General features: G+C 39.2%; 1 protein-coding gene across 7 annotated transcripts in view; it reads right to left on the bottom strand.

The window, feature by feature from the left end:
* The window catches only part of COL11A1 (collagen type XI alpha 1 chain), a 164,235-nt gene extending 157,851 nt beyond the window's left edge, over positions 1–6,384 (bottom strand). For 3 of the 7 annotated variants that reach the window (XM_030033746.1, XM_030033747.2, XM_030033748.2), the window contains exon 1: positions 5,865–6,384. In XM_030033746.1, the coding sequence (XP_029889606.1) occupies positions 5,865–5,979 (115 nt within the window). In that variant the 5' untranslated portion in view covers positions 5,980–6,384. The remainder of the gene's footprint in view (positions 1–5,864) is intronic. The other 4 variants (XM_030033750.2, XM_030033752.2, XM_030033751.2 and 1 more) reach the window with 3 other exon arrangements.
* Positions 6,385–24,563: the final 18,179 nt, after the last annotated feature.

Genomic DNA, 24,563 nt, shown 5'->3' with positions numbered 1-24,563 from the left:
TTGTACAGACAGTGGAGACAGTACTTCCAACTGTGAAAATCAGCAAAACACATATTAAATTCTTGGAGTATCCTGCTTCTTTTACCATATCAAAAAAACACACAGTCTAAAAATGGTCACTGCTACAGGAAGAGACAAGGTGTTCCCTCAGCAATTAAGCATGAAAGAAATCAAGCCCACTTAAAAGCTTTGTCAGTCAAGGTATTTATTCAGAAATAATCCCAATAGACTTCAAAAACATCTTCTAATAAATGGGAGTTTTCAAATGTGGAACATTTGTACGTTTTTCAGCAATCAGCATATAAAAAACACAAAACACAGCTAAGCACAAGATTTACAAATGGTGCCATTTAAAGTAACCCTATTTAATTTGATAGGAAAACAACTAAATGATTTTTTTAAATCATACAACTAAAAACTTTCACCATACTTTCACTGATGTCGAGGTATTATCTCCCTTCTGAGAGCAATGCAAGGAAATCAGACTCAATTCTGTATCCTACTGATATTAGCAGGAATTCCACTTAAGCAGACAGCAAAGTTGTAAAATGTTGAATTTTATTTTTTTAATAAACTATGAATGTTTGACAACCTATCAGCTTACTATGATAATTTGAGTAAATACACAGGTAAGGGACAGAGTAGGTAAAACTTAGACTACAGTAACACTTTAACTATGTGACCATAATTTGACTCATAACAAAGTTAATTCATATTACAGACAAAGCTTAGCTGCCAGTGACATTGTTCATAGCACAATCAGGATCTTCATTTTTTTAATCATAATTTATAATACATCTTTCAATTTGCTTTGCAGCAAACACTTTACTTCCATAATATCAGCTCTGCCAAGTAACTTCTATTTCACATACTGTATGCATTAACACTTTGACATACAGTGAAGTCCCAGACCTAGAATTTATAAAGGTTTTTACAACCCCTTATGTGTGATAATGTGCTAAAAAGAATTTAAATTCTGCCAGATTTTACTACTATTGTAATAACAGGGTCAACAATTAATCCTTACATTTACAGTCTGTAAACTTGGTATTTAATACTGAGTAGTACAGTTATAAGCCCTTGCAACATGCATGTGTGTTCACCTAATTCCTTTTAAGCCACTGCTCTCTATTGTGTCCATCCAGAGGGCAAATCTTTATCACTGCATGAGATTTCACATTCTTAGAACATTAGAGATTTCTCCCAAGCTCTGCTTAATTTATTCCCCCCTATTATCAACAAATACTCAGAACCTATTATCAACAAATACTCAGAACAACAATAAATTAACCAATGCTGGGAGGATTTCTTCTGAAAAGAAGCAGAGAGCTCTACAGAGAAAAGAAAAGCAACTCCTTAATCTTGCTGGCAGATGGAAACCCTACTGTTCACCACTGTACAAAACAAATCCGGGAGAGACATAATTGCTCCAGTGTGTTTTAGGTATAACTTCACTTCAGTAGTAATGTCACGGCTCTTTTATTATGCTGCAACCTTGTTAGAATTAAGGGCCCTGTTTGGAGGAAACCAAATAACTTTGGGCAAGACAATTGTGCAACTGAGTATGACAATTTCTTTCCTACATTTTACAACTCCTACAGACACCAATTTTACCAACAAAGTTTTTCTTTTTTTTTTTTTTTCTTTTTTTTGTAATCAGAAAACACCATAGCACCAGGAAAGGTTTTATATCAAAGATTATTTTTTCTAGTGACATTCCAATAGCAGGTGCTAGGCACAGAGATCATTTCAAGCCAAAACCACTGAATATTTGAACATTTGTGGGTATTCTATATGTACTTATATACAGTTACATTTGTTAAGATATACACAAAACTGAAGTTGAGAAACTTCTTTTCTGCAGGGCTAGTAAAAAGACACAGTTTCCTGCAGCCTGAATAGTCCTTTCTGGGATCCTTGTGAAGTCTCCTTCTAAAGTAAATGCAAAGATTCATGCTCTAGAGAATCTACAACACATACCAGTCATTTTTCTGTGTCAGATGTCTGCTGCTGAAGCTGAAATAATTATTTTACCTTAGAAACAATTAAAAAAATCTAAATTATACAGCAAAACAGACATATACATGCAGGTCTCTCTTGCACTATTCTGGGAAGACTGGACCATTTCACCTGCTGATCCCTGGGACTCAGAAAAGCTTCAGCTAGGACCACTAGCTGAATCTAGTGAAATCACCCTTTGTTTAATCGCTTTTGCTCACTTTGTGAATACTCATCTGAGAAACCCCTGTATGTCCTCTGTTTCTGAAGGTTAATGACATTTTGTTAAACTAAAATTAGCACACAAGACTATTTCACTGTAAAATAAAGGAACAACAAAAACATTTATATCCTTTTCAATCTTAAAAGTAAATTGATCAGTTAAAATCAAAAGTGTTTTACGTCACTAACAGTTCTGAGAAGAGATTCATACTTTTCTAGTTTAAAACACCTTTTTGTACAAGTTTAGACTAGCCAGATACATTAAACAGTTTTCATTCAAGAAACAGATCTGTATCTTCCCAGTGTAACTCACTAAGCAATTACAAACAAGTAACAGTGTTAAATGTGCATCCCCAAAGAAAGCTCTCCTTTTGCCATCACTAGTGGGCCCAGTTCTGCATTCCTTCTGCACCTAGAACTCCCACTAGTTTCCAAGCCTGTGTGTGGGAAGTACAAGGAACCTTTGTATTTCCTAAGATGACTGTAAAAAGTATCTATTCTATATTAGAAACAAATCTGCTTGTCGCTTACAGAAGGTCCAAAGTGTATTTTCTATATATAGCTTCATAGCCTCATTTTCAGTAAGGATTCTTAAATCTTTTTGCACTCAGATTAAGAGCTGGATTTCCATTTGCTTGAAAAAGCTCATAAATAATAAAAAGACTGATTTTTCATTTCTTGCCCATGAAATTTAAATCAGCATCACAATAGTGCATTGATGCCAGGCCCTTACAAAAAATTTATAGTGTTGAAGCCATGCCATTTTGACTAAATGAGTTTATTCATTCCAAACACATTACCAACAGATTAAGTATTAAAGGTGAGGAAGGGGAAAGGAAATCAAAGGATGTCTTTTAAAATACTGAATTTTGTTTGCTTTAGCCAAGTCATAAAGCAAAAATATTTTCTAAAAGGAGCTGCTTAAGAGGTGGTGGGCACTGAGCTGACCAAATATGAGTCACTAGTTTTCCCATTCAGTTGCTTCTCACTTCTGTAACTTTTTCTACCTAAAGAAGAAATAACTCAAGAGCTCAATCAAATCTTCTCACCCCCTTTCTTGGTACTATGAAAGACACCTCATACTTCTCTTTCTCTTTTGTGTTAAATAAAGAACCTTGAAAAAAAGTCAAGAATTTTAGGAATCTTTTGAGGTTTCTCTACATGGAATGGATTCTGTTGTCTTAAAAAGAAGTCACTGCTATATGAGTAACAATTTATATGAATACACCATTTCTTTACATAGGGGTATGTAATTTTCTTTACATAGGGGTAGTTTATGAAAAGTCAGTTGAAGAATATAGCATTTAATTTAACAGAGTTTATAAGGGCAATGATTCATATTTTACCCAGCACTGTCATTTAAGTCATGTTGTTTACCTGCTGCAGTATGCTCTTTTATTTTATTCCTCAATATTTTCCCTCTCCTACTTTCAAATATGAATCATTATGTCCTATTTTATCTTTTAACTACTTTAAATAAGATTAGAATACATAAAAGATGATTCAGAAATATCTCCCTTGTACTCTGTTAGGGAAAATAGGTCAAATTCTACTCCCTCTGTAGTCAATGGAAAAACTCTTGCTGACTTCAATAACAGATCAAGCCCTAAACACACAGCTCCCTGTAGTTTCTAAGCAAATGGCATACTGTATTTCAGAAAAGTTCAAGAAGTAAGTTCTTTTCAGAATGCTTCTACAAACACAAGAAGCCTGTAGTTTTATGTTTCTGAAATGTCCTTTACACATAAGGCTAGAGGGAAAGATTTTTAATATAGCTTTTTAATTTTTAATAGAGTTACCAAAACCAAATTAGTCTGCCTAATGTTGCTGAATGTATTTCAGTAAGTACCAGATAACTTGTGTTGATTTTTCCTGGGCTGCTTGGGTTTAGATTTTCTTTTAATTTTTCATTTGCATCCAACCCATTATGTAAAGATAATCTACATAAATCCTACTTAAGTCAGTTCTACTGTGAATGGTCACATGAAAAGTGGCATAAAAAATCTATCATGCTTTTGCGAACAGTATTGCTTCTTGAAGAAGTTTAGTTTCGACACAGTAATTGAGGAGACGCATCCTGGGAGCTCTGCGAGGTTAATTCACCCTGGGTGTAACTCCACTGGAGTCCGTGGAATTGCAACAGGGATGAAATTTGACCCCTTCCAATCCCTGTCAGAAACGGGGCCAGCAGGGGGCAGAAGCCCTGATGGATCTGACACCGTCAAGCTTGTGGTCAGGTATAAAGGGCTTGAATGGAAACTGGTCACTCTACTGTGCTCCCTCCAGGACGCTTGTTGATTCAGAAAGTGGGAATTCAGATAGATAAAGACCTCGTTAAAATAATGAATGCGTAAAAATTGAACCCTTCTTTTCGGCGAGTTAAACCCCTTCATGGATGTCAGACCCACAAAAAACCAAAAACCTCAATCCCAGCCAGATTGGCCCCCAGATGCGCCTGCGGACTCCGGTGGGAGGGAGGGATGGAAGGAGGGAGGAAGAGGCAGCATTTCCCCCCCTCGGTCGGAGAGGAAAGCGCTCCCGCCACCGGAGATCGTACACTGCAGCTCCGCGAAATGTGCGAGCACATCTCAAAGAGCCGGAGCGCCTCGCCGACGCCCGGATGGGACGGCGCGGCGGGCGGCCGAGGGCTGAGCCGTGCCGGGTAGCAGTGCGGAGAGGAGAAGTGCGGGGGACGAGAGGGGGCAGCGATTCCTTTCTGCTGAAGCTGCCTGGCTCTTGTTCCCACTGCAAGTCCCGCGCGGGCTGCACCCTACCCACCAGGTCCACGGACACCTAAGGGACCACTCGACCCCCCCGCCCCCCCGGGGAGGCTGCAAAGGGGGAAGGAGGCTAGGGACGGCGCCCCGGCTCTGACACCGCCCGTGTGGAGCCCAGCCACCGTCAGGCTGAGCCTCCCGACCCCCCCCCCCCCGCCCCCGCCCCCGCCCCGCCGGGGCATCTGCGGGCCCGGCGCTGCGCACACCACCTGCGGGGCGCCGCTACCGCCGGGAGCTGCTCTCCTCAACGTCTGGCAAAGGGCCCCTTCAAACGTATTTTCTCCTCCCCTCGCGTCCTGGAAAACTTTTTGCCCACTGAAACCCTTTGCAAAGGGAAAAAAATAAAAAAAGCGGAGAATGGAGAAAAATGAGAGCGGAGAGCCTCCACCCCCCAACTTTCCCTTTCCTCGCCCCTCCGAGGAGAAGGCAGATACTTGTCGCTCCATTTCAGCCACTTGGTGAACTTGAGCAGAGTAACCACTCTCTAAGTTCAACAAAACCGAAAATCGTACGCACGCTCCACAAAACTGAGTTCAGCGCTGGAAGAGGAGAAGTCACTCTGTTCAACAAGTATTTCTTTCATCTTCCCACCCGGCCAGTGCATCCCCTTCACTGCATTAAAACCACATCCAAAGTTAAACGCTGAGGCTGAACGGGAGCCTCCCCTTCGCGGCACCTGGGAGGGACGTCCCCTGCCCGCGCTGCCGGGGGCTCCCAGCGGGTCTCCGCGCCCCGAGCCGGCCCCAAGCACCGGGAGCCGCTCTGACAGGTTTCCTCTGAAACGCGGCCCCAGCCGTGCCCTGGGTCCTTCTGCCCGAGGCGGAGAGAGAGGCGACTGGACTCCCCGGCTCCCCTTTGCTTTCTTACCTCCTCTGACCTCTGCAGCCCGGAGAAGGATAGCGAAGGTGATGAGCATGGTTACAGCCGAGTCCCAGGGCCACCTTCTCGTTTTCCACCTTGTGGACCATCTCTGCATCTCCATGCTGGGCACCCACAAGTGTGAATTAAACCCGGGCGCCTTCAGTTTATACCAGCTCCGTCCTTTCCACTATATTCCCAGAGATGATTTCTCCTATAGAGCCATACGTAGTATACCAAGAGGGGGTTTCTCTCTCACACACCCCTCCCTCTCTGCCCGGCCTTGCGCAGGCCCCTCCGACCCGTCCTCCCCGGTGCCCTGCCTTCAGACTGAAGGGAGATGAGGGGCTTTAATCAAAACGCAAAGAGCGCCGCATCCCCCTAAAGGCTTCATCCCGTCAGAGGGCTGGGCGAGAGGCTCCCAGGGCCACCCCTGGAGCCCAACTGACAAGCCAGCCGCCGGGCGGAGGCCAATCGCGCGGCTCCCCCGGCCGCCCACAGCACCGCCCTCCGCCTCGGCGGCGGCACACCGGCCTCTGAGCGGCCGCCACCCTCCCGCGGCACCGCCGGCCCCCGGGACGGCGGAGAGCGGCCCTCCCGAAGGCGCTTGGGGAACGGGGAACGGCGGGGCGGGAGCGAGCCGTGGGAGGCCGCTGGGGTGCCCCGTCACCGGGACACCGCTGCCCCCTCAGTCCCGCCGCCGCCGCCCCCCGCCCGCCCCACCACCGCGCCGCGGGCCCCGCGCGCCCGGAGCATGCGCAGTTCCGGCCGCGGCTCCCCTCGGAGCGGAGCGGAGCGGAGGGGCGGGCGGCGCGAAACGGGGATGCTTGGCGGGGAGGGAGGGATGGGCAGGGGGGCGACACTGGGGACAAGCGGAAAGGCGGGGGAGGGGGACGCCGGGTGGGGAGGGAGCGGGGGAGGGGGGGGATGTTTGAGGGGGGCAATGCGCGTGAGAGGAGCCGGGGCGCTGAGGTGAAGGCCTGCTGCGGGGTGGCCCTTCGGGCACTCCCGAAACTCTGCCTGCTAGCGTTGGTGCGGCGGCGGGTCTGGGCCCGGCGGCCCGTACCCCCTCACACCCGCTGCCAGGCGCAACTCGTTCTCACACACCCTTGGGGGACCTCCGGGGACTTCGCTTTAAGGAGGCTGTAAGAAAGGAGGGAGCGGGGTGATGAAGGAAAAGCCCGCCACCAAAGAGCCGTCCCCATTCCCCGCCTCACCACATCCTGGAAATCGGGGAGCAAGGTTTCACAGCTCCTCCCCGAGAAACCTCCCGCTCTCACTCGTGTCCTGCTGTCCCACTGGTGCAGCAATCGGTAACGGGGACCGACCTGTAGGTAAGGTAGTGGAAACCTCTGGCAGAGCCGAGTCGTGCAGCAGGTCTGGTCGAGATCCTCCGGACGGATCAGGTTCTGCCCTGGCTCCTCTGGGAAGTCGAAGAAAACTAGCATTGCATTTTAACAGAAGTGTATATAAAATTTTTAAATCTTGCTGTGATTGAGATCTTTAACACCTTACAGCACGTAATAAACATATGGTTTATCTACAAAATACATGTCGCTTTTATATGTCAAATGAAATTTCAGAAGTGCATTTTCCTTTCCTACAGTATCTGACATTTTAAGATACCTAGCTCTTTCTGTCCTTGATTTTCTGAAATAGTTGGTATCGTTGCCATTAGATTTGCAAATGAGGGGACTGAGGTGCATAGCACAGTTACATCTAAGCTCCCTTAAATGCTGTGGATTGGGTGCCATTCTGTGAAGAGATAGATACACAAGGTTATTGCGGCACTTCAAGTAGGTAGCCACAGTAGAGCTGTGGAGCACCAACATGCCATGTCTATTCCACTTTTCTGTATCAAAGCTTACTCCTTCAGAACTGGTCTTACAATTGTCTGTTTTAAACCCTAACCACATACAGGTCCCCAAAAGTCAGGAACTGATTATTAGTACTATTATTGCTGCCCTACCAGTCTGTGTTGTTCTCAGTTGTTTACTAGATGCTTCCTAGAACAGATCAAGTTAATTCATTATGTTTCATCCTCCTTCATTACAATGTCAGTAGGTAGTCCCAATGGCAATTTATTCTTTTCACTTAAATCTTTGTTACTGGAAAATCTCATATACTATGAAGTTTCAAGTTTCCTCTTGATGCTTATAAATTACACATCTTTCCGTCACCAGCATTTTTGCTACTTCCAGTCTCTTATGACATGTTGTGTCTCTGACTTTTTTTTTTTTTGAGCCTTCCTGTTAGCCTAAATGAATACAGCTAAACTGTATCTTAGTAAAAAGAAAAAATTCTGTCTCTGCCAAGAGAGGAAATGGAAGCATTTGAGATAGGTGGTGAAAAAGGACAGGTATTCTCACAGTGCAGAGAATAGTAATTTAACACAGTGCCTTGACAGCTATTTAAATTTTAGGAGATGTGGTTCAGCCCCCAAAGTGTCAGTGGAAAGATACCCACTGATTTTTGTGGTCCTACATCAATCCAAAGCAGAACAAATAGGACAAAATGCTGAGTATTTGGCAGAATTTTAGATCCCTGAAAGGCATTGGAAGGAAAACATATTAATCCAGGTGAGGCAGCATGCTTATATCAATATACAATTCTGTATAATTCTATATAAATTCTAGTACCAGAACCACATTTCTTTAGACCTAGCTCAGTTATTTTTGCATGCCAGCATATCAAGCCACACAGACGGGTAATAAATTACCATCAGGTTCTGCGGTTACGAGAGAAAAGTTACATGTCATTTAGGTGAAGATCCACATCTTGCAGCCCTCAAATTCAGTATTTAAGGACTATTGATTTTCATTTAACTGATTTTCTTAGTTATTGTTTGTAATCTTCTTAATTGCCACAATGGTGTTCCAGAGTGAAGTAATTGCAGCCTAGGTGCCATGAAAATATGTCAAAGAATAGATAACGGTTTAGAGCATGGATAAGCTTTACGAGTGCCATAAAATTATTCTTAAAAGATTTTTGGTAGAAAATTTCAACACTTAGATGTAATTTCAGGAGAAATATGTTCTTTCTTGAATCTGAAGCAGAGTTAAAACATGAAAATGTTTTCAGAGCGAAACAGAAGTGAATAATGTTATTTTTTAAATCAACTGTGATCCACAGTAGTTTGTTCTTTCCGTTGGCTTTCTTGTTCCTCATTACTCTTCAAGACAGTTTTAGTGAAAAGATGAAGCACTGTGACATTCATTATGTTCTGTCCCTGATACATCAACGTTGGCAGATTAGCCCATGTTTAAATATTAGGAATTGCTCTCTTGTATGGGCACAGATGGGTCATTGTTGTATTTTGGGGCAGAGAGGGGGAGGGGATTAGGAACTATGGAGAAGAGAATATGTTTCCTCAGACCACTATAGTTTACAAGAAACTCACAGCAGCAGCGCTTTCACATTCTTCAGACTATAGGCACCATAATTAAATGCAACTGTAAATGTAATGTTCTTTGGCTGTCTTGCAATCATACTGTGTTTTTCCTAGCATATTCCTTGACATCACCAAAAGCAAGAGACTTCTTTCTGTATATAAAGGGGTCATTTCACTGGGAATAACTGTATCAGTCCTATTGGAACTAGTAGACTATCTATTTAGGAGGTAGATATGACAGTTAGGTTTAGGCTGAAGGTTTTAGCAAAGAGCTCAGGGTATGATACCTTTCTACAAGGTCCCCCAAAGTTAAGTGTGCTGGTAGAAATCATAGACTAAGATCATCTTTAACTATGGGGGTTACTCCCTTATATGCTAGTTAATTCAAGTTATAATTAGTGTTCGAGTAATAGTGTTAGAGTTTGAGAATCCTACCTGTCCTAAACCCTGAGTAATGCTCAACTATGCAAGACTGCCAAAGATGAGTAGCAGGGAGGTATTAATAGAATCTGGTGTACTGTGTTGCGATTTCCTGTAGAAATTGGTGCCCTTCCGAAAAATAAAACTACTATTAGAAATGAGTTTAACACTGATACTAGCATTCTAAATTGTCACAGTTTCCACTTGCATTTTGAACCTATGGGAAACAAGGAGATGAGAAGGAGGTAGCCATTGACAGAAGCCAGTGCCTTATACCAACTGACAGAAACCAATGCCTTAGTCTCCTATAGGCTGAGAATAAGTCTAGTGTTAGGCAGAGGGTTTAAGGTTTAGGAAAATAAAGCATCAACAGGTAAATTCATTTCTTATAAATGCAAAAATCTTGGCAGCAAGCTTTGTGTTAATGTAGTTAGCAGCCAAAGCCTTTCATCATTTTCTTCCTCAAGAGAAAATAATATTTCTACACCAGATGCAGAAATAAGCTAAGGGTCTATATTTTATTTTACAGTTGGAATTCATTCTCTATATCTGAACAAGGCTTTTGGTACACTTGAGGTTAGGTTTTTTAATATAATATGTCTGCATCCCTAAGTAATGTTCTGCTCTACAGGTTCCCTTGCAGGTAAGCATAGAAACAGTACAAATGGAAACTGGAGACCAATATTGTTTTATATTACATAAGTAGGTTCCTATGAATAAATTACAAATTGGTGTTGGACTCTGCAGAGGCTACAGAGGTGAGAATTGGACAGATACTGCTAGAAGCCTTATATTGTCTTATATTGTCAGTCTCTGTAGGAATACTTGCCCTAGGAGAGTATTGTTAGTGTTTAAAACAGGTTAAGTGTAGGGTTTTGGAAACCAATGACTAAGTATAAAGAGCATACCTTATGGTGGAGTCTACAGTGTTCCCAGAAATAAGAATTAATAAGGCTCAGGTCATATGAACAGAAGCTGTTGGCTTTTCCTCTAGTAATTGATCCTGCAGTTAATAATAATGCAAGAGTTAGAATTTGAGGTATAGGAATTTAGGATTAATGTTTGGGAAACTTTAGACTAAATCTAGTAATTAAAATGGGCCAGGGACTGTTCTGTAGCCCTGTGGTGTCTGGTCTTCTGGATAGGGTTGAGATTAGATTTACCATCTAGAATCCAATTTATTGCTAGTCTCTGGAATGTTCTTAGGGGCAGGAAAGAGACCAGTGATGCTACAAGCTGATGCCATTTGTTGTCTTTCAGTAATGATTTACTATTTTTCAGATTAAGATTAGGGAACTGTCAAGACCCCAGTTCATCATCAGTTTTTACATATCTGAAGAGTTAGAAAGGTTGCTGTCAACAGGCGGAGAGGTTTAGGTGAGGACTCAACAACATAATTCATAGACAACCCAGCTGATTGGATCTAGAGATACAAAGTGGTCTGGTGCCATCAAGATCCAGTACCTTCTTTTCAGTTTGCTATCTTTTTCGTCTGTCAAGCCTATATACAGTTGTCATTAAGGTTACACTACAAAAGATGACTTCAGGAGACTGGGTTGTTGCTGGGGAATAGAAGCAGCTTATTGCTATCAATGGCCAATGCCTTGTTTTCAGGACTGCATATAGTGAAGGTTAGGGATAAGATTGGCTTGAAGATTAGGGTAGAAAAAAGAATATTTTCAAGACCAACACTTATAGTCAGATCTGCAAAGCTTGCAGGAATAGGACGTATGGAATCATCATGAGCTTATATTCTTTTGGATAACCATATGTATGCATATAAAATTAGGGGTTGGGGTGGAGTTGGGAGGTATCATTTGGGAAATGAAAACTTGAGCATGCTGGATGGTTGTTGGATTCTGCACAGCTCATTGAGTTAAGAACAGCTCTGATGTTTTCATGGGCCATTGTCTTAGTTCAGATATGGTGTAACTGTTGCCAAACAGACTACACCTAAGGTTACAACTTAGCACAGTTTGTACAGATCCATCACCTTGCTGCAATGAAAGTAAAGTTTAGGACTGGGGTTATGTTCAGTGCTTAAGGCAAAAAAATCCAAGAGTCTTGCTTTTCCCCGATACTGCAGGGCTTGCTATTGTTATGAGAATGTGTCATCTTTTGTTTTGTTACAAGCACTGGTTACCTAGCTATGTATTAGAGTTGGACTTGAGAAGAATTAATCTGGAGACCCTGAATTATCAGTTGATTTTGTGTGAGCTGCAGAGATAGTAATAGGGGTCAGTCTCTTAGTTTCATATTTGCTGTGGTTATTGGTCTGATTATGGTTGCAATTTAGGAAGAAGGTTGAAGAACCCTCCCCATGTGGATTCTCTGCGCATCAAAGGGAGAGGAAAGAAACTGGTATTATCAGGAGCTAATGCATTATTTTCATAATTTTTTTTTGTTGGTGTTGTTTACTTAGTCATAATAGAGATCAGGATTGTTTGGAAGAAACCCTAGTTTATTGCTTGATTCCGATCTGTCTGTGCAGACAAAATGGGGGCATGTGTTCTTTCCTAGAGCCCCCTACCCCCTTGCTACTTTCATGCACACCTCCATGTCACACAGTTGCCTTCCTTCACATGTTCTACTCCCCAACCCTCCTTTTTATCAGTGTACATCTATATTGTTAAATGAGAGGAATAGTAACTGACTGCATTTATGTAAAATCTTGCCACAATTAAGGAGCACAATTTTTTCATTAACTTTGTTCTTTTCATTGATAGATGTAGTCTGACAAATTTGTAATTCTCCATGAAGTTCCTCCTGTCTTGCTTTACACAGACTTAATACACATAGAAGCAAGCACTGTTCTAATGCTGATACACATGACCTATTTGAAGAGCTACAGTATATGGTATGACTGGGACGTTAGTTTCTCTGTGGATTGTGGATCTGTAGGACCACACATTTGTGAATGGAAGATTTTCTGACTGGAATTGTTCTGGGAATGTGCTATGTGTTTGGCCTCAGGATAAAAGAGAATGTTAAAACTGTGAACCTATGAAGTTCATTGAAGAAAAGCAGCAATCACTATCTTTCCTGGTCTCATTGACTTTGTTGGATCTTAATCATGACTGTCTTGTAGAATAGTCTGGTCTTCTTGCACATCGCTCAGTAGAAAGAAAAATATTGCTGAAATATCATTTTGCAGCATATAAAGAGCACAACATTTCCATCCTGTTCAGCAAGCAGCAGGAAGTACCGAGTATCATGCAGCATTGCCAGCTCTGCTTGGTAACTCAGTTGAAGTTTTTGGGGCTTGTTCCTAATTTTTCAAGGTTCATCTACTGATACTTTATAGCACAGCACAGTCTAATTGATACAGCAACCCACCATTCCTTTTTCATTTGCATGAATTTCTTCTTGGGATCATAACCTCTTGTAATCATAATTATACTTAATTCAAGAGAAAAAAAAAATAAGCAATTAGTGTAACGTGTAATACATCTCCTAAAACATGACGTATAAAGGACACCAGAATTTTCCTTATTTAAGACAACTGAAAAAGAGACATACATATTTGATGGGTGGATTAGTTTCTCAGTTTCTGTCTAGTTTTTAGATATGGCCATTACACACCAGAACTGTCAAAAATCTACATTTTGATTGCCATTTCTGAATTTATTTACTGGCCAACTAAAACTTACCTTTATAAGTCTGTCATGGTTTTGCAACGCAAAACTTTCAAATATTTGCCTTTAATTGCTGGTATCTAATTGGTTCCTTCATTGATTTGTTTTTATGATTTATCTGAGACTTCCTTTTGCTGCAGACCAGTTGAAACAGATACGTGGGCTGGGGGAACTATCAGGGGACAGTTTGGACAGGCTCAGTTACTCTCACAGCCAACTGTTTATCTTATCAGACAGAGTCTCCCTGATCAGTTCTGCTTTAATTAGTTTTGTTCTTGAAGCAGTGGGCCAATATCTACATACCACAGTCCATTTTTAATTATGACTTGTGACAAATTAAGAACGCAGATGTTTAAGTATAAAAAGTCTCTTACAGTCCCTGTTCTGCATTGTTTTGTGGCATTGTGTTGTATTGGGGGAGTACTGGTGGCCTATCTAATACACAAGGAGGCAGTGCAGGCACAGACTAATGGTCTGCATGTGTCACACACTTGTAGCATGTTTATTAGTTTCTGGCAACACTAATGCTACCACCCTCACAGTTCCTTTTAACTGGGGGAAATTAAGACAGGGAGAGAACTAAGAAGGTGAATAGCTAACAGCAAATTAATTTATGCCTAGTCATGACAGTCCTGTACTTCCTATGCATAGACTCCTCGCAACTGAATCACTTGTTGAAGTACTGTGGAGTGGAATAAAAGTTTATCCAGTTCTAGAAGAAAGAGCACTGAGAAAACAAAGGTAGCATTTCAGGGAGGCCTTCTGCCTCAGGTAGCTCCCTGTCTCATGCCTGCCCTCTCACTCACCCAAGTTTGAGAAGAGGAGGACTGAAACATAATGTGCATCTAAATAAATAGAAAATAAAAGAAAGAATACATTAGTAGTTTATTATTCAACAAATACTTAAGTCCCATTATATTTAACTCATTCCTCCAAAACAACACATCCTGTCAAAGGACTCACAGGGGTTGTCAAATGACAACTGCTTTGGAATATGAGTGTGCTGGCAGACTTGTTCAAATATTTCTCATTATCCACCTCAAATAATGGCCATTTTAACAGTACTAGCTGATGAAAACTGAATCACATGCATTATCATGCCATGTAATAATTCTTCATTAGACATAATTCTGTATTTATCACAGAAAAAAAAAAGAAACCCCATTGAGGAAAGTCGTTGAGTTATGTGTAGTAGCTTTAAAATTAAGACATGGCAAAGCTTTTAATTTGATTTGGTGCCTTTTCATTGTTTAAGATTTGAAAACTCTGTTTAGGGCTGACCATGCCCTTTTGAACTGTGAGGCAGCCTTCGGTACACAAGTCCTATCAAAGTCTTGGGGACCAGTCCCAGGAGGCCAGTGGGCTGTGTGTGTTAACAGCAGTTCCCAGAAGGCATTGAGTAGTTCATGTGACAAGGAATAATGAAAAAAGGATTGCACGAAAACTGCCAAATTGCCTTGAGCTTCCTGTCCATGGGCATAGATTTCTGCAGAGCACGTAACTCGTCTCTCAAAGGCTGTGTATTTACATGTTGTTTGTGCATTTGTATGGATGTTGAAAAGGCAAGTCTCTTGAAAATATTATTTTAATCATTGTTTAATGTAATAAAATATGGATATTTGCTTGTGATATTAGGACAAACAGAGGAGAATACGGCAGCTCTGTGAGAATCACAAAAGAATAAGGAAATGCAGGACCAGCAGCACATCTCTGCATACACTTTGTCCTATTTGATGATATCTTGAAATTGTGAATCACCTTTTTTTCTCTATAATGTGTGTTATACTAAATGATCAATATGTTGATTGCTACTTCATTCACTCTTAGTAGCATTCATCTCCCTTTAACACTTTAAAAAACCTACCAAACAGGTGCTCACAATGCTTCCATAACTCTACTGCAGTCTATAATAATCTCAACTGCCCATATTTTGATTTTTTTTTCCAGAAAGTGTTATTTTTTAGTCAATACCATGAAAATTATTAACTTTATCAGAATAATGTCAAGTTTCTCTTTCAACATGTATCTTCAAAGCAGCAGTGGGTGTCCAAGCCCTGCTGTCTGCCAGGCACATTGCCCAAACAAAAAAATAATTAGATTCATTTGTAGCCAGACTGGACTGAAGAAAAAAGTAATGAGGTCTACTAGCGTAGTGATAATTGAGGAAGATGAAAACAGTAAACTAGAAAAAGTGCAAAATGTAAAACTCTACATTAAAATCTAGCTTTATTAATATTAATTTCACAAGATACTATAAAATAGGCAATAAAAATATAAGAAGGTGAAAGTTCACATTTGGGTTCTTAGTTAAAGAAATGCAAGTTCCATTACATTGCTTTTTCCACTACTATATTATTTTATGAGTTATGTGATCTGGACACTCAAGATTAAAGATTAAGGCTGCTGATTATTAAGTTATCATAGTAATAAGTAAATTTTATACTAGATAACAATCTTCAGTAGATGCTAGTGAGTCCAGAATTCAATTATTTAAGTATTAAATTTGTTCTGGTAATTTTTACATAGGTGATGAGAATGTAAATATTTTCCTTATTTATATACTGAAAGTTCTATATGTATAATGAAAAAAAAATGATGAATTTATACATGATGCCTTGAGATTAGATTGCTAAACCAAAACATCAATCAGAATAAAATCTGAACATTCAAAAATGCAGTACTGTCAAATGAGTATAAAACAAATTGCAGAATTTCTGAAATACAGTGAGCAAAATAATGAAGGTTGAAATACGCCTATTTGTTTGTACTGCTGTCAGACATGAAACCAGAGATCAGTTCTCTCTGCCAGGTGCACTATTAGTGTAGATTCTCAATGTTTGGAGAAATCAAGATTCAGATATGCTTATAGAATCTACAGTGTATGTTTGCAGATTCTGAAGTGTAGGAGGCAATGTTTACTCTATTTTATGCTAAGGATTAATTTATTGTATCCAGATTGATTCCAGATGATGACTGCAGTAATTTTCCAAAATTTATTATATGGTTTAGTCTTCTAATTCTCTACCAAATTATAATCAGATATGAGAGCGAGACTGAGAAATGGAGAGAAAAAAAATATTTGAATCCAAATATTGATTATTTAGCTACCTTGTTATCATCCCTAGATTGCTCAGAATCCTTCAATCCTCGTAAAGATAGACCTTAAGGTTCATCACATTTGCAGACAATAGCATTTTCAAAATTAGGCTTTGTTATGTAGGATTTTATACATCTGTTTTTGGTTTTAGGTATGTAAAAAGCACAAAATTCATTCCAGATGATATATAGCAATCTTGTCTTTTACTTTCCCCTAGGTAAGAACATCCAACCTATCTTAACCATAAATACTGTTTCTATTCTTTCTTTATTCCCACATCTGCAAGCCAGCTATGATTCTGATCTTTCTAGTATTTTGGCAGGTGCTTAATTTTTAAGTATGTAAGTATATCTGTGCACCCCATTTGGGTATATAGATATATATATGTATCTTTTTCTCCCCAGGACTAGTTCCAACTACTACAAGGTAGCTAGACATTTCTAAAATCATTGTATGTAGGTGGTGGTTTTGATATACAAAAAGTAGAATCAATATATATTTCTTGGGCATCTGTATGGTGGCTCAGGCAAAGATAAACCGGAATGATGTTACTATTATTTTGAGTTGGAGGAGAGTTGAAGTGGATGAAAAAAAGGAAAAGAAAATGGAAGATTAGTTCACTGTAGATACTATTCTGTTGGACCCAAAATGATTATGGTATTGAAAAACCTGGAAAGACCAATAGGAAGAGGGGAGTGAGAAAGGCTTATTAGCAGTGCTCTGGTTTGGGAGAGAAGAACCACTCAATGAAAATGGACATTCAGTCTCCACCATTCAGTGTTGCCAGTGCTGCTAATGCCCAGGGAAAGAGATTGATGAAATATTGAAAACCCAGTAGAATAATCTCAGTTAGTATCTAAGATAAGCTCCAGTCTTACAGTTTTAACTTTTGAAATAATACCCTAAATTCCTGCAAACCCATGGTAAATTGCACCTAATTGAATAGGATCAGAATTTCCCACATTTTAAGATAGAGACAAATTTCTTCATGAATATAAGCAAGCATAACTATTGACTTCAGTGGACTCATGTCAGATTATATTAGAGCTCTGAATTTGGCCTTTTTGCTTTTGGAGCCCAAAGTGAATGTTTTGTGGATGACAGTGTTTCAAGAAAGATGCATTTTGACAGGAATGAGAATAATGAACAGGCAGCTGGAAATACCTGGGCATGTTATACTTCTTGGCAGACTTCACAAGCAGTAGAGCTGCTGACTTTGGAGTTGCCTGTGGGTCTGTCACTTTGTTCGTCTCTGTCAGGATTGATTTTTCAGAACTACTTTGTCTCCAAGGCGTCATTTCCCCGATGGCTCACCTTAGCCTGTAAGGCTGTTATCTGTTTTGAGTAAGTCTTAAACTCCCAAGAAATCTCTGGAGCAGTTTCTTTATTATAAAAAGAAATGGGAAAGGGATGGTAGCTCGTCATCCTATTATTTGTGTAGAAACATAATTTATGATAGCATATCTTTATGATATGTTTCTGTAACTCACTGGACTTAGTATTTTTGAGAAGAAATAATTTAGAAAGACCCATGAAGTTACCTTACAAAATGAAGCTGTTAATGTATTTAATATTAGGTGCCCTTACACTGTTAGTCACATTGTGAAATTTAATGTAATACTGCATTGAGAAAGAGGAACACAATGTTTTAAAAATTGTGGTGGTTGAGAAAGCAATAGTACACTGTCACAGCAGATATTCATAAAATTTCAAACACCTACATCGATCAAACAATAAAAAATGGAATGAAAGAATGCATAGTCTGATTTCAAACATGTCAAGCTAGTACAATCTACCAACTTTGAAACCTGACCACAAGTTTGCATTACCCACTTTTTCTGTTTAATTTCCAGCTGTGGGAGCCACAGGAATGGGCTGCAGGCATGGGAATGCTGCTGCTGTCCCTTCAACAGGGAGTTTCCCTGTTCCCAACTTCCCCTCACCAAAGGCAAAATGGTCTGGCTTGTAAAACAGTGGCTTCTTTCTATGCAGAAGACAGCAGGAAGAAATGCAAGCATTATTTTGTTTCTGAAAAATTCCCCTTAAAAATAGATGTTCAGTGCTTTGCTTCCTCTCTTACTTGTTAGGTCTCACTTTAAACAATGTGTTCATCGTCATTTCTTAAAAACTTGCTGCTTTTATTTTATCAGATTAAAACTGTGTATTCTGAGGGTCATAATTTGGTAGATAACTCAGATCCAAGGCTTTCGACAATTTGTTTGGAGAAAAGTTGTTAAGTGTCAAGAGTTAATAAAAATTAAAGCCCGTGCCAGCCTTCCGTAGGTCTATGCCAAACCTATGTCTGGGGAATTTAAAAAAAACAAAACAAATCAGCAAACTCTCTTAATACCAGTGATGGCCATTTCATGGGAGAAGACGACCTGTCTCAAAAAACAAACTCTGTCCTGCTGTTCCTTCTCCATTAAAGCATTGTTGCCTGCAACAGAAATATGCTTTTATATCCATGCAGCAAATACTTCCACATGAAATTAAAAAGTCTTATTTTAAGTGAAAAGAGTAGAGATCACTGAGCTCTGTTTGATTAACCACATGTTGAAGAAAAGCCTTGTAATGCTCCACATATGAGAACTTCCAAGGATTCTCCACTGTTGTGGTACTGCCAGGAAGAACAACCGGCGGGGGCTGAGTGGTACAGAACATCCTGCTGCACTGTGAAAGTAAACAAGCTAAATTCAGCAGTCGCATAATTTTAAAGTTAACAATTAACAGTTGAGCACTGTCTTTCATCCATGGTGTGATGAAAGGTGTATTGTGTCATTTGTTTGATCACAGCTTATAGCGTGCTATGCTTTTATAAAAACATGAAAATAGGCCTGATGAGGGATTCAGTCAGTTCAGGTGAACTTTTCCAAAGGGAAGGGATGGTGGAGCTTCCTTGGAAATAGTTCTTGTGTGTTACTGGCCATGCTCAGCTGGCAAAGCTTCCGCAGCTCAGTGCAGGTAGCTGGGGAGTTTGCAGAGGACCTGGGAAATTCTTATAAGCGGCAGGGAGCCGCCATATAGCTATGTATGAAGGGACAAGGAAAGGCTTCTTAGGCTTTAAAAAGGAATGCTGAGTTTGTAGCAATCCAAGAACTGAAAACTGCTGGACCTGGGAGCAGAATTTAGAGGTACAGGCACCAAGGGTAGGGAGGAGATTTTTTATGAAATGTTGTATTTGAACCTGTCTCTTTCAACAGATTTGTATTTTGTCTATTTGAAAAGCTACTCTGTTCCAGTTTGGGTACTACTAAAACCTAGCTTAGGAATTAAAAACTTTAGCTGCTTTTGAAGTGCTAATTCTAAGGAAGGTGCAGACAGTTCTGCCCTAAAGTCCTGCCTTGCTTACTGCCCTGTCACACAGGGTTATAAAAGCAGTCTCCTCTAAGGCAAATATGTTGATGTGAAGCTAAGCTGTAACTCTTTGCCTGCTTGTTAGCCTATGGCTGTTGGTACTCCTATGATGAATTATGGAGTCATGTGATAAACTTCACTTATCATGCATCTTTGATTTCACCTGCATTGGCCTCTTCAGCCAGCCTCCCACAACATGCCTATAACATTCCAAACCTTCCAGCATTTTCAGTCAGCTGACTTTTTTCTTTAAAAAAACTGCCACAAAAATGCACCTTTCCCATCTTCCCTTTGCCAGCTATGGAGTTTCATCTCAGTTATGCTAACCTGAAGCCCAGAAAGGCAATATTCCATTTTTGACCAATGTTGAATTGCTTTGAGATGGTCAATTAGAGCAAGAAATAAGCAGTGAGAACTAGAACTAGGAGACTGATATCATTAAAAGGGGGAAATTGCACTGAGTTAATGAGTCCTGAGATGCCAGAACTTAAAGCCTAACATTCCTACGTAAAATAAAACAGATTTGGCTGCTTTTAAAAGTAACCAACAAATACAATTTCTCAGTTATAATATTTCTCTTCTTCCAAAGTATGCAAAATGAGACTCATTACACTAAGGCAGTCTGTTTTGCAATCACAGGAATTTTAAAATATAACTCAATTTAAATGTTTTAAGTTGAGGAAAATACCTAAAAATGTTATGTGCTTGCTCTAAAAGAATATATATCTGTGTGGTTTACCGTGAAGTTTTCATCACCGGGCCATAACTCAGACTTTAATTCCTTTCCACTCTGTGTATCTAGGTATATACTGTATAATAATTATTGAGAAATTGGTGGTTAAGAAGATAGCTAATGACAAGCTTGAGTTCTCAAACACAAATATCTCTGTAAGAGAATTTTGATTCAGACCATAATCTCATCGTCCTATCAGTTTTACATGGTTGATTAAATAGACTTAAGTCCATATAAGTCATCAATAAGTGATAGCAGAAGCACGGGATATGCTATTCATTAACTGAGGTTATGCTATTCATTTTCTCATAAATCTAAGAGAATCTATTTATCAGAAGTATAGATTTTTTTTCATGTATCTTTATCAGCATAGATTACTATAAACATATTATAAAAATTTGTGTTCCTTGCCGATATGTTACTAGGAGTCCTTTGCCTATTGTTTTTTCACAGGTGCAAAAATGGATCCTTGTTTGCTGCTTCAGTGTTGTATTATTCAACAACAGTCTTAACAGGTAAGTGAATTCTGTATGGTTATATTGCACATTTTCAGTTGCATTTTCTTAAAATTTACTGGGTTTGTAATTCCTATAATCACTGCCATTTAACATTGTTCAGGGTAGCGGCAAGAGGCAGGCAAACTCTTCATAATTTTCTAGCATTTCAATTCTACTTCTTCACAAGGATAAAACAAACAAAATTACCAATTATCTATAAAGCTTATAATAATTTTTTTCCAAAACTATGAAGAAAGAAAATATTTGGTGAGAAAATAGAAGTTGTTCCTGGGCTCTTTCCTATTTTTAGTTGTGTTGTTTTTCCTATTTCTCACTTGAAAAAAGGTTTATGGTGGAGGAAAGGGAAAGGAAACAAAAAAAATTAAAAATATCTACCTAAATAATTTTTAGGCAAATACGCTGTTTCTGTTCCAAAAGGTTTTCGGTGTAGAACATCCATTTGGATTTACTAGTATCTGTTTCCCCCTTTTCTAGTGTTCTTCAGTTACTAACACTGAATTGCATGTTAAATGAGCATTTTTTAACTTATCTGTAAAATGACAGAGGAAAAATTAGTTCAGATTTATAAAAGATACAAGTTAAAAATTAATTGAAAAACCTTATTCCTAGAAAATGCTCTCATTCAGAATTAAACTGTGTGCATAACTCTAACGTGTTTTAGAGGGAAAGTGAGTTAAATTACACCTAATTATGGAGACTAATTCTGAATAAATTTGTCTGCTCAGCCTTTCATTATGATGTGTGCAATGCTATTTTGAAATTTACTTTGGATTGTTTTCCCAAGTGACCCTGTAAAGATTAACTTAGATGTAGTCCTTAATCACTAGTTTATTCCTGTTACTTGGGCAGTATAGAAAATTGACATTCTCTGTGAACTATCCACAGCAGAACCTGTAATTTTTTTATTCTGCAAAGAAAAGGTTCAATTTCATGTCTGAAAATAACTAAGATAGTGGTGTTAATAATCTTATATAACATGAGATTGTTAAATAATTTGAAACATTAGGAAAATCACTTCACAGTAATAAATGTACAATTTGACGATAGTAGCTGGTAGTATATGGGTTTGATGAACAAGCAGCAAAGGAATCATTATCACAACATTTTTTATCTCTGTAATGTTTAATATCAGAAGAGAAGTAAGCAAATTCTTGCTGTAGCAGTGGTACCCTGTTATAATTACCCATGAAAATATATAAAATAATTAAATCAGAGGCACTTTCCAAGTATTTTAGAACTTTAACTTTTTGCTGTCATCTTTGTGGGAAAGAAAGGGGTGGGGAAAGCTGAGAAGAGATTTGAAATGTATAGGTGAAGAAACCACAGCAAACCATATAGCCATAGGCTGATATTGTGAATATTTTGTAAGTTGGGATAGTAGTGTGCATTTTGATGAGTTATTCCCTATAGGCGTTTACAGTAATATGATAAGGAACAAAATAGTAGATCCTTGCCTTGTTCAGTAGTGGTGAAAGCAAGTAAGACTGGGTAGTGGAGTTCACCAGGCTTTCATTCAAAGCAATAAAGTCAGGGTTCTAAACTTGTATTTTAGTAAAATGCCAAATAACCTGATTTATAAATGAATAAAATCAAGCTTGTGGATTGTTGGAAAACCTGCCTAACAAACTGGACAAATTATTTACTCTCTTTTCTAAATCTTAACTGTATTTCCTTCTCAGGGCTGAAAAATACTTCAGCCACCGTGCTGCATGTAAATTGGGTCTGTATCTGCACCCCTTTGTGACTTCTTGCCTGGTCTTTCTATTCACCTGTGCAGGATTTGAAGACTGACTCACATTGTGATTCTCTAGAAAGCGGAGCACATATCTCCCTTGGGAATGTATAAAATACAAGTCACAATTGTGTCCATCAGTACAAATAAAATTTCTTTTATTTGCTGTCAGGCAGGCATCTGTCTAACCATATTTTTAAATCCCAGTTACAGTATCTCTAGGTAAAGCTTCCCAGCCCTTCTGGTATTTTGAAGAACATGAAGTCATGGCTGATGTAAAAGCATTTTAAATAAAATAGAAACAGCTTCTGCTTGCTTTCTTCTTCTGTTCCTGAGCAATGTTCCTAAGTAATTATTATAAATCATAGATTCAGGCTGTAAGACTGAATTAGTAGAATGTATCAAGCATTCTGCTATTTCATCTCCAAGGTAATTTCACAAATGTTATTTTTGTGGAACACACTGGCTGAAATTTGCATGTAAAAAGGACTGTTTCTATAACCTTTCCTCACACTGACTTGTACTTCCACATTCAACTAGTTATATTAATGCCCAAGGTGGGTATATATTTAGGTTGGAAATCGCCTTAAAATAATAGTAATGACCTGAAATGGGATGCTTGGATTGTATAAAGGAGTTTAGAACATGAAAGAAGATGAAAATGGCGATGGGAGAAGGAAGATGTTGGTAACTGAAATATGGAATTAAGAACTGGTCATAGAGAGTTTGACCCATTTACCAACAAGAAAGAAGGAAAACCCACTATGAATTGCTTTAGAATGGGGTAGACCAGTCATTTTGTGAGAGCTAGTATGATAGTAGATCTGTCTTCTGGATGATTGGAGATGTGTTTTTATAGCACGATTGGTTTTTAGATATTTTAAAGGGAAGTCTGGTTTATTTTAGATTTTTAGCATAGGGTAGTACACAGACAGCCACACCATACTGTAGAAGGTATGTGGACAAAACAATACACATCTGGAAGTCTTGGTAAACTCACTATCAAACCTACACAGAGTTGATTCATTTAAGAATTCGTTGCTGGGCTAAACATAGGGTCTCCAGCTTCTGAAACAAAAGCTCTGTTATGAAGCAAAAGAAACAGCTCCCTGAGCTCAAGCCAGCTGAGTTTGTTATATTCAGTCCAGACTGCTTTACAACCAATAATTCTTCTAGTTTATATACAGTACCCTGCTATTTCAAGAGGGATGGTTTTATTTGACTATCCATTCACCTAGGATACAAGTTTAACTTAAGCTTGATGGTGCCAAGTATGGCAAGTTGATCTTATACCACATTGATATCTCACTTTGCAAAGCCAAAACAAGCATTACCAAGCTCTACAATTGTGGCTTACCAGACTTACCATTAAATGCAGCATTTTAAAACTTACTGTGGCATATCAAAGGAAAGTGATCATTGAGATGCACAAGACGAAAATTACAGTGCCAGAATCATATCATTATGCACTGTTTCCTCCATTTTCTTTACACTGTCATGAAACATAAAATGGATAATACAAAACATAGATTAACCAAGAAAAACATTAAAACATTAGGAAAGTATTCCTGAACTTGAGAGGTTAAGAAGTTTGTAAAACCTCAAGAAAATTTTAAGTTTCATAGATATTTTTAACATTTTTTTTTTCTTTAAAATGCTGATTTCTATTTGTGGAATGAGAATTAAGCAAGGTTAATCTATACCAAATTAAATATATGTAATGCCTGGCGTGAAAGCAAAGCAACTTAATACAGAAGAGTTGTAACTAAGAGAGGTTACTGCTCATTCCCTGTATTTTTCATTCTAGCTGAGGAGATGGGAGCAGATG

This window comes from Aquila chrysaetos, chromosome 12, assembly GCF_900496995.4.
Source record: "Aquila chrysaetos chrysaetos chromosome 12, bAquChr1.4, whole genome shotgun sequence".
NCBI lineage: Eukaryota > Metazoa > Chordata > Aves > Accipitriformes > Accipitridae > Aquila > Aquila chrysaetos.
This window is presented reverse-complemented; position numbering and strand designations above follow the sequence as displayed.